The 9,931-nt window shown below is 38.9% G+C and overlaps 2 protein-coding genes across 2 annotated transcripts; both read right to left on the bottom strand.

The window, feature by feature from the left end:
• Window positions 1–276: 276 nt before the first annotated feature.
• otop1 (otopetrin 1) lies at window positions 277–4,670 on the bottom strand. The gene is made up of 6 exons (XM_077603675.1): window positions 4,286–4,670; window positions 3,861–3,997; window positions 3,616–3,674; window positions 3,369–3,499; window positions 1,544–2,451; window positions 277–447 (listed from the first exon to the last, which is right to left on the bottom strand). Exons 1-6 carry the CDS (start codon window positions 4,668–4,670, stop codon window positions 277–279), a joined length of 1,791 nt encoding a protein of 596 aa, XP_077459801.1.
• A 2,121-nt stretch (window positions 4,671–6,791) lies between these two features.
• Window positions 6,792–9,509, bottom strand: tmem128 (transmembrane protein 128). The gene is made up of 5 exons (XM_077604019.1): window positions 9,340–9,509; window positions 8,013–8,145; window positions 7,739–7,900; window positions 7,483–7,590; window positions 6,792–7,411 (listed from the first exon to the last, which is right to left on the bottom strand). Exons 1-4 carry the CDS (start codon window positions 9,437–9,439, stop codon window positions 7,491–7,493), a joined length of 495 nt encoding a protein of 164 aa, XP_077460145.1. The 5' UTR covers window positions 9,440–9,509; the 3' UTR covers window positions 6,792–7,411; window positions 7,483–7,490.
• Window positions 9,510–9,931: the final 422 nt, after the last annotated feature.

Here is a 9,931-nt window from a genome sequence, read left to right as displayed (position 1 = left end):
ATCTAGATCTCCATTGAAACCAAATATCAAAACTGATATTTGCAAGATTTTGAGAACTCTTCTTCCAAGAAAAAAATATTATGTGGGCCATTTGCACATGAATGTATAAAATGCAGTGCTATTTGAGATTTTTTTTGTAGGCATCAAGACTGAATGTTGAAGATGGAATGTTGTCTTGGGCTCCATGGCTTACTTTCAAGTCTGGTGAGTGTTTGAGCCTTGAAACTCTTGAGTAGTCAGAATTGGCCAGTCGTATTTTGTACTGTTGCACTTTTGTCAGACGCGACGGAAGACCTCGAATAGAGAAGCAACTGAGTGCATGCGATAAAAAAGGTTTAAAGGAACCGCAAAATTGAGTGTGGTAGTCCATATGCTGAAACCGAATGCCTCCTGTTCCAAACCGTTTTCATACTGAGGTCGACAACCAAAGGCAGGGAGGATCCAAAGCTGGGAAGAACATAGATTGTTAGTATCAGGCCCTCATTACTGAGTATTCGTTAGGATGAAAACATAAAGTTTGTTTATCCTCTATAACGTCCCCAACAATGTTTGGAACAAATAAGACTGCTTAGCCTTGTGTAGTACGATTCAAAATATGTACTCTTTCCTAGAAGTAAAAGAACACTGCATGCTGTAGCATTTTTTTAAGAACAGTAAGGCGCATCTATAGTTTGCCAATGAGCTGGAAAACAAAGAAACCCTTTCATTGAGATAGAGCTCAACATAGGAAAACTGATATCTTGCCTGAGTTAGATAGCATCAAAATTCACCATAAGCATATTTACTCATCTATTCTTCCAGAACATGATTCCCCGTGTTGTGTCAAAATGTCAGTTCACGAATAAAATGGGCTGTAGGACTGGTGGTAAAAGTCAGGAAGTCTACACTTTCTTGCTTAAAAACTATTTATCAATAGCAAAAACTTGGCTGTAAACATCATATAAAGATTAGCATTTCATTACCATTTTTTTACATTACTTATTTATGTTTTTCACTGGGAAAACGCACTTTGTGGAGTAGCACCAGCAATTTTGTTATACGCAGCTGTGTATAATGACAATAATGGCTTTTGATTTGACATGGCAGAACCACCTGGTTCTATCACTTATACTTTTTCCCCTCTGTTTGGCCTTGGTAAATTCACCTCTTGTCTTTTTCAAAAATTGCTTTTACTCCATTATCTGCCCAAAATTGCCGACTATTTGTTGATGTGCTAAGGAAAAAGAAATAAAACAACTATTACTATACTAACTAGTGAAATCTAGTGGTACCATGGTGACAAGAAATTATTTTATATATATTTATATATATATATATATATATATATATATATATATATATATATATATATATATATATATATATATATATATTATATATATATATATATATATATATATATATATATATATATATATATATATATATATTTATTTATATATATAATGAAAAAACAGTTAGTGCTGAAATTGGGGATTCATGGTGCATATATTTTGCCACATATATAAAAAAAGATCATCGGAAAATGACATTGATTGCTTACCGAGATGTTGCACATAATCAGGAAGACAGAAATGTTCTTCAGGATTTGCCTCTTGAAGTTTGGAGTGTTGGCCACTTGGTTCCCAAAGGGCGTCGGCACCTCAGATGGTTCCCTCGGACATTTGTACACCTTTCCACTCTCTTCCTGCTCATTCTCCATAGCGACACAAGCCCTGTCGGGTGTGTCATAAGCATGGTTGAAGATGCCATTGTAAGATGGGGCCAGAGAGGAAGTCACTGAGAAGATTTCAGGCGAAGCTACTAATTCGGGGTCACTCCGCCCGGCGTTGTCCTGCCGGCGGTACAGAGATTCTATGATGAAGAGGTTCTGGATGCACTTTTCCAATACAACAAGCAGAGAATAGATCAAATTGGTCCATCGGTAAGGGGGGCTGCTGGTGGCTCCCAGCACGGCGACTATGCTGCACCAGGACATAAACCATGAGCCGATAGATGATCCAAAAAGCAGCTCTGTATCCAGCTGCCTGGAAGGGTTCTTTGAAACATCTGGTGCTATGTGATCTGCTCGATATATAAGCAAACCTGAAGCACAGGCAGAACACATAAACACCAGCATGACGATGCCGTAAATGTAGAACATGGAAATTGCTGAGCGCCGTGTTTGAACTGAACCCTCCACGTGGGTTATGTAAACCACCAGGATGCCAATGGTGCTGGCAAGGGCAACTAGGCCCAGAATGGGGCCGAGGGTCAAACCTTGGGTTTTGGTAGCCAAGCGTTTCTGGTTAGAAGAAAAGTCCATTGTCCTCCCAATGTTCTTCCACATGACAAAGAGCATAGCCGAGACAAAGATGTGGTACTCGATGTTGAAGGGATAGAGATAGTAGAGGCTGCTGGAGAACATGGAACAAGTGCTAGTGGTGCAGTTACACTGAGGCTCATTGTGAACTGCAAAGACAAAGAAAATGGTTGGTTTTAGGATGACTAACCTGCCTTCTAATAATTATAATAATTTATAAACAGCTAAACAAACATAGATGAGTGCTTGTGACAGATGGCAATAGGTGCCATAACCCAAACATTGAATCAATGTCAACTTTGCATCAAAAGTGACATTAATTTACTTTTACATCATTTCATAGTCCTTCATATTAATGACAGATGTCATGTCAAGATTATGAGCTGTCCTATGACATTGTGAAAAGGACCATTCAAACAAAGTGTATTTCTTTCTATATTTGTCAAAGTTCCCCTGCAATCAAGTATTTTTTAAATTTTATATTTCTAAATCTATGATTAGGCTTTACTTTTATCAGGTTTACAAGACCATTTTAGGCTGAAAGTCCTTCAAAAGATCTTCACAAACTTAGCCATGTAGCCTCACCCGCCCCACGCCCTCACCCCCCCAAGGGTCACAACGGCAGAGCTGCCCTCTTTAATTAAAAAGGGAACAACAGTCAGGGTGCAGCCAGCCTCACAGTCGGCCGGATATGAGGAGGAGTACCTGAAGCCCACAACCCTCAGCTTAGATGTATCAGTTACTGTAATTGCAGCACCCTTGAGAGTAAGCAGCCTGGGATAAAGCCGTGTGAGGTCAAGAAGGGGGTTGCTAAGCAGGGTGGCAGTGGCTCAAGTGTGTAGAAAAGGCAGGGGAGGAAACCTCAGCACGACACAGTGAATCTCCTGAAACCTAATCGAGAAATGTTTGACACGAATAAGACCTGCCAGGCCAGCGAGTTCACCTGGCTTCATCTCTCAAACCCTTCTCCTCATGTTTTTTTCTTAAAACCAATGAAACGTGCTCTCAATTCAACTATTGTACTATATTTCCGTGTACCGGCCAACAATCGACCCCTGGCCCTTACCTATAGTGAGGTTTTCATATCCCAGAGCAGAGAGCCTTCTCTTATGGTTGTTCAAGAAGTGCTCGGCTTCTGACATCACGCCACTGGACCAGAGGAGAAGGTTGGTAAAGACTGCGTGGATTACACCAAACCTGAGATGGCAAAATATTGAAAGCAAGGTTTGTGAACAGTGCATGAATTTTATTGATGAAAATTTAAAAGACGAATACACAGTCACGTAACAGCAAGTTCAGTAAAAAAAACATACCTCTCTAGTGTTTCAAAGCTTTTAATGACATCCTTGATGTGAAACCAAAGAAAGTGCACCTGTAAATAAAAACTGAATTCACTTCAGCTGAAAAGAAGCCTGATGAATATCAGAACAATCATAGCTACATAAGTAATATTTAATGCAATTGCACAACATGAACAAACCTCTGAAGATATTGACGCACATGATAGATGATTGCGTGCCACTGGGAATTTATCACTTAAATGATCTTTTAAACTTACCTGTGAGATGGTGTGACTTGCATGGATGACGGGGTAAACCCCAAGAATGGCCGACACACAACCTTGATATCCAACATAATACCCGATTCGGAACACGTCCATAATCATCGAGAGGAGTGCAAGAAGAGTCAAACCACCTGACGGGAAGATCAAAATGAAATCATGCTTTGTGCACCTGCAATATTCAATTGTTTGGTGTTATCATCCGTGGATGTTGAAAATAAGTGGCAAGTATGTCATTTGACACAGTACAGACGTAGTTTTTTCGAAGGTAGCCATCCGTAAAAGAAGAAAATGATCAGTAAAATTGTTGAGTACAGATGCCAGAAAAAGGCACCCTACTTACTGTAAGTCCAACATTTAGTATTGTGAGCAGTTCCTTCATGCAAGTACTGAGCGTTGCAACGTCCTAAGGTCGAACTCACCTCTGATCCAGCATGTGGTGGCATGGACGTCCTTCTCTGTGCGTGTATTCTTGTGCCTGCGCCGCACTATCATGTACCACAGCATCCAGACGAGCTGGAGTATCATGAGGCAGGTGAGAAAGGACAAAAGGTGATCTTCCTTGACAGATGGGTTGTGGTGGGCCAGGGCGAGCATGAGCGCCGCTCCAATCAGCAGCACGTTGGTCCCGTATTGTCCGCTCAGAATCTCGGCGTTCTTCCTCGGGTAATCCTCTGCCAAATTCAGCTTCAGCTTTGTCCAAATAGTTTTTTCGTTCTCGGAGCTGGACGACGACGAGGAGCTGTTGCAGTATTTATTCAGGCACATAACATCCAAGCTGTTGTGCTCGACCATTGTGGGAGACATGACTCTATTTTGTGTGGGGGAGTCAGGAGAATAAGAGCTGGCTATCAGGTGTAGCCTTGTGTTGTAAGAGTGTACAAATACTTGATTGTACTGAAGTACAATTTTCACATATGGGTACTTCACTTCCACTCCACTACATTTTACAAGTAAAATGTGTACTTTTTCCTATCCATCATCTTCTCTCATGACTACAGAAAATCACCAGAGAAAACTGCTGCTAGTACCAAGCAAGCAATGCACCACACAATAATAAAATGAAGATAGAAATACCTAATGCTGACTATGCTGCTTGCACAACATCTCAGCAGAAGATGCTGAACAAGATGAGCACATTTATCAGAACTTTGTTTAGGCATATGGGGAAGGTGCTGCAGGCCAGGCTAATGTGTGCAAACTACCATCCGTCCACATGCTGATAAAGTAAAGGAAATAAATACAAAAAAATGTAAGTACATCTGAAAATGAGGTTTTCTATTTCAGTAGACTACAACGTTGTGTCTCATACTTCATAAACATGCATCCTAAATAACACCCCACAAGTTAACTTTAAGTCCAACCCAAGTAGTGCTTTTACTCGTATATTGATTTTAAGCAGGCTACATTATTCAAAAATATATATATAAAAATAAAAGTACTGCTCTTTATGCGGCGACGCGCACTTGAGTTGTCAAACAAAAACAAAACAAAAAATACAAAAACAAAACAAAAATAAAAAACAAAAAAAATCTCCTTGCATGAAAAAAAGCACATTTAGTAGAAATCAAAAAATATAAAACTGTAGCTTTTCCATCTCACGATTCGTTCTCATAAACACGGATTTATCCCCCGTCGAATTAAAGTCCACGTCAATTAAGTATGTCCCTGCTATTGTGCGACATTCTTCCCATGTGGCGTTCAGGTGTTTCACGCCGTACTTTGAAAGCGCTGAAGTCCGAGTAAAAGTTCCACAAGAGGCATCGATATGGCCGCAAGTCGTGCAGCTCCGGTTGCACGCGAGTTTGTGATGCTCGTGATGGCAGATCGCAAGGCTTTCAAAGTTGGGGGCGAGGTGGGGTGGGGGATCAAATGGACAAAAGTGTAAAAGAGGATATCCGAGGGGATAAGCTTTTTGACCTGCGGGGCTTTGTGTTAAACTTTGATTAAAGAGGGATGAATTTATTTGTGAGCAGTAGAGGGGTGCTCCTTTTTAATCAATCATGTATTTTTACTGCCTAAAATAGGAGAGCATGCATCATTAATTAATCATGCATAGATCCAGCTCCTATAAATTGTGTAGTTCCATTTCTGTCACCTATATTGGTAGTTGTAAATGGATTATACACAAATGGAAAAGTTAAAAAAAGTACCTTGACCTGATTAAGAAAAACAATCATATGATGGATTACTCAGCAGGGAGTTTAAGTAACAAAATGTTAAATTGAGAATGCCTGAGGGATAAAAAAAATGTTTCGGTGATATATGCGATTAATGATGGAACTCAAAAACATTTTGGATGTGTAATAAAATGATCTGCTGCGTCATTACGCATGTTGTTGCCCCGTTATCACGTTGTTGTCTTGCTTAGGTGTTATTACGCATGCACTACGGATTTTAGTGCATATGGTTAGTGTGTTTTTGCTAAAGTTTGCATTGTTTGCTATGTCATTGCCTTAAATCTCCCTGTATAGAACAAAAAGGGAAAAAATATCATCAACAACACATGGTTTTGTTTGCAGACGCGTGCGCCAATGATTATCTAATCATTGCCAATTGTCGCTCTCAACAGGGAAAACATGACGACATCCACCCATTGTCCCCAACATGTTGATTACATTTTAAATTGATTAGATTATCTTTTATTCGCAAACTGTCAAGTTCGATTTCACACATAAAAGCGAATGCATAACAATAAAGACAGGAAAACTATAAATCACTCAGTGATGACTAGATGTTTACTTGTGTAAAACTATTAATAATTCTGGTACCTGGTTTGGTAACATCATGTTGCGCCCAGAGTAAGTATCGTCATTTATTTAGTGTCTTTCCAATCCTATTGTGAGAACTGCAGAGGTTTCGACCCCTAATTAGAACAGGAACTGCAACTCTTTTTATTGCTCAGTCTAATAAAGAAGAATCAATGAATTTTTTCCAAGTATAAAAATTTATTCATCTTTATTAAAGAAACAAAATACTTCCTTAGAGCATCGACATTCTCCAAAACAAACTGTATATTGTTAAATATGTAGTGTTGTTCAACAGTATCTTGAAAATTCTTGCATCTTAGTAATCAGTAAAGTATGCTCAGTATTTAAAAAAAAAAAAAAGCAAAAAGCAGTCAGCAAAATAATAATCATCTAGAATGCAATGTAACAATAAGCCTATTTCACAAAATGACGGGAATTAAATTACTTCCAGCATAATTTAATTTAAACCAAAGTAAACACTTTACCAGGAGTATCATCAATAAGAGGGTAAATAAAAATAAAAATGTGTTTCTACGCAAACTTGCTGGATGATATGTGAAGATACACGCAAACATGACAACCAACCAAAATGTCGGCTTTTAATTTTGCCATATCCGCACGGGATTATGTTCTTTGGCATCCTTTGCAACTATTACCAATCACCAAAGGTTCCCGTGAATACTCGGCCGGAAGTCACGTGAGTCAGCAGACGCACTGAACCAGGAAGTGGTGAAATAGGCCTATTGCTGGATGCTACCATCAAGTAGTATGAATATTGGAGTGGTTCTTCATCATCACCTAGGTGCATTATGTGAGATTTAAAAAAAAAAAGAAGTAAATAACTAAGTTGGAACATAAGCAATTCTTACTTTAAAATTCATCCAAGAAGCGAAATCAGCATGACCACACCCATGAACTGCGTGAAGAGGATGAGCGGAGTGAAGAAGGACCAGACAGGCCATAGAGCAATGTTGAAACTGGAAAGAAATGTTATGTGGTATGTATTACAAGTTAATACCTAAATTACAATGTGTCTGGTAGAAATGAGTGATCACTCACCCAAGCACAGAGAATTGTAATTCTATGCAATTTTACATTTTATTTGACTATTGTTGACAGATGTACCTGCACGATGCAGCAATAAAAGCAGCAGTGGTAATGGGAGGGATTGTAGGGTACTCTTGGTCATAGTGCACAATTCCTTTAAACCACTCCAGGTACCCAATACAAAATGTGGCGAGACACAGGCAAATTCCAAGGAGCAGCAGGCCCACATTAAACCACCAACTGAAATCAAATTTTCAACATTAACAAGAATAAAACATACTAAAATCATGAATACAGCAGGGAATGTTTTTTTCTTATGCAGAGATTATTTAATTATTCAGCACCAATTCACCTCTTTATAGCATCATTTCCAATGATGTGGGGAAAAAAGTCTGCATAATGGGTAACAGCAATAGCTGCCAGAATCCAGAAAACAGAATGTTTATTAATTCGAGGGAGCGGCTTGATATCTTTTCCTTCTGGACCTGAAACACAAATATGTAGAATTCAATTAAAAGCATGTGTTAAGAAAAAGTGTAAAAGTCAACTTCTTTCCTAGATTAAATTATTCTTACAATATAACCCCCAAAATATATGCTATTTCCAAGGAGCCCAAATTGTAATGTAAAAAATGTGCAATCTTACTCACAAATTATTTTACTGCAATGGAAAGCCCTGCTCTTTTTAGACACTGGCTAATTGGATTAAACATATCATATGCCACTTCTGGCGGGTGAAGACATAAGCATGCTGGTCCACTTGTTCACAATGAACTCAGTGGCCTGCAATGTAAGTTGGTGTCGATGACCTTTTTCAGTCACTTCCACCGGTAGAATGCAAGACATACTGATACCATTATGCCAGGGTTTAAGAAAAAAAATCACTTAAAACATGCACGTACACACTGTGCAGACATATGCTAATGACAGCGAACCGATCAATTATAGTACTTCTATGGAGACGAAAGCTTTTACAACGAATGTACTAACAGTACTATTCAGAAAACTTCCCTGATTTGGAATAGTTTACTTGCAGTGGCAACTGGCAAGATCATGAGTCTACTGTGTGTAAAGGTCAGTTTTTGAAAGTGTGTTCTTGTTTTAATTCTGAGTATACAGTGATACTGTTATGACTTGGCCCCCAACAGTCCTTAACAATTTTGACTCACTTGGTTGCTTTGCTTTGCTTTTTGGGCACCCCTGTTTTATACACTTATAGTAAGAATGACCACTGCATCGAAAAGGGATCCTTTGGGTGTGGTTTCAGTGAATGTTTTCTCAGTTAAAACAATCAAGAATTGCTGGATTTCAGCCAGGGACGGTCTCAAAGACAACATTGTTCACTCGTAGCCCTAGAAAACCTCATGTTATCCAAGCAGAGCAACAATCAACTTTTGTAATGTTGTAAAACTTTGCTGGCTAAATTCTGACAGCCATGTGTTATATATGTGATGGGCTACATTGAAAAAAGACAAACAAACCAAATAACCCAAAACAAACAAAAACGCATTTCAAAGGTGCGCGAAGAACACGATTGTGATGAAATAATGACCCGATCGCACCATCTGAACCCGGGAAACACCTTAAACGTAGTTAGCTGTACTAGTTAGTATACACCTAGGAAATACGAAACAGTAAAAATAAGGAGCATCTCAACCCAAATTAAATATGAACACTTACACTTATCTTGGTCAGTCAACGTGGCTTCAGCTTGCATTAATAGCTCGGCATCCTTTTTGAAACGGTTTCTCAGTGTTGCGAATTCACTTTCATTCAACATAATGAAACGCTATTAAAAACGAACCACAGCATTCAAAACGCACTTCCTCTAGTTGTAGTCGCGTTTTATGACGTCACACAAGCGACTGGTGTAGTTTTTTAGTGATAGCACCGAACTGCCCCGGAAGTGTGTGAACAGTATCGCAAGTAGATAAAATTGGATATATAGTTTCGACATCACATGGCCCATAATATGAATATACCTCCAAAAAGCTTCAGGTCATGCAATTAATCCAAGAATCCAATCTTGATAATCCAAATTAAGATGGGTTTAAACATTTAGAATCAATACTATACAATGTCCCATTTCAGGACACTACACCACCAAAGTACAGGCAGACTTGAGTAACAGTTTCACTAATACCCAAAGTATGCAATCTACAATTTCAGCTAAGAACCTGAGCAAAGAAAGAGCATCAGTGTTAAACCTACTGGGATTAGAAAAGCTTCATAAAGCATATTTCCTGCTTTTGCTACCTGTGTGTTTCTGTAC

This window comes from Stigmatopora argus, chromosome 6 (assembly GCF_051989625.1).
Source record: "Stigmatopora argus isolate UIUO_Sarg chromosome 6, RoL_Sarg_1.0, whole genome shotgun sequence".
Classification (NCBI taxonomy): Eukaryota; Metazoa; Chordata; class Actinopteri; order Syngnathiformes; family Syngnathidae; genus Stigmatopora; species Stigmatopora argus.
This window is presented reverse-complemented; position numbering and strand designations above follow the sequence as displayed.

Coding starts and splice junctions, on each gene's coding strand:
- otop1 (XM_077603675.1), bottom strand. CDS start 4,670: ATGTCTCCCACAATGGTCGAGCACAACAGCTTGGATGTTATGTGCCTG. Junction 3,675..3,860: donor CAAGTCACACCATCTCACAG/GTAAGTTTAAAA, acceptor TTTTATTTACAG/GTGCACTTTCTTTGGTTTCA. Junction 448..1,543: donor TGATTATGTGCAACATCTCG/GTAAGCAATCAA, acceptor TGTTCTTCCCAG/CTTTGGATCCTCCCTGCCTT.
- tmem128 (XM_077604019.1), bottom strand. CDS start 9,439: ATGTTGAATGAAAGTGAATTCGCAACACTGAGAAACCGTTTCAAAAAG. Junction 8,146..9,339: donor GTTGACTGACCAAGATAAGT/GTAAGTGTTCAT, acceptor TTTGTGTTTCAG/GTCCAGAAGGAAAAGATATC. Junction 7,901..8,012: donor GGAAATGATGCTATAAAGAG/GTGAATTGGTGC, acceptor ATTTGATTTCAG/TTGGTGGTTTAATGTGGGCC.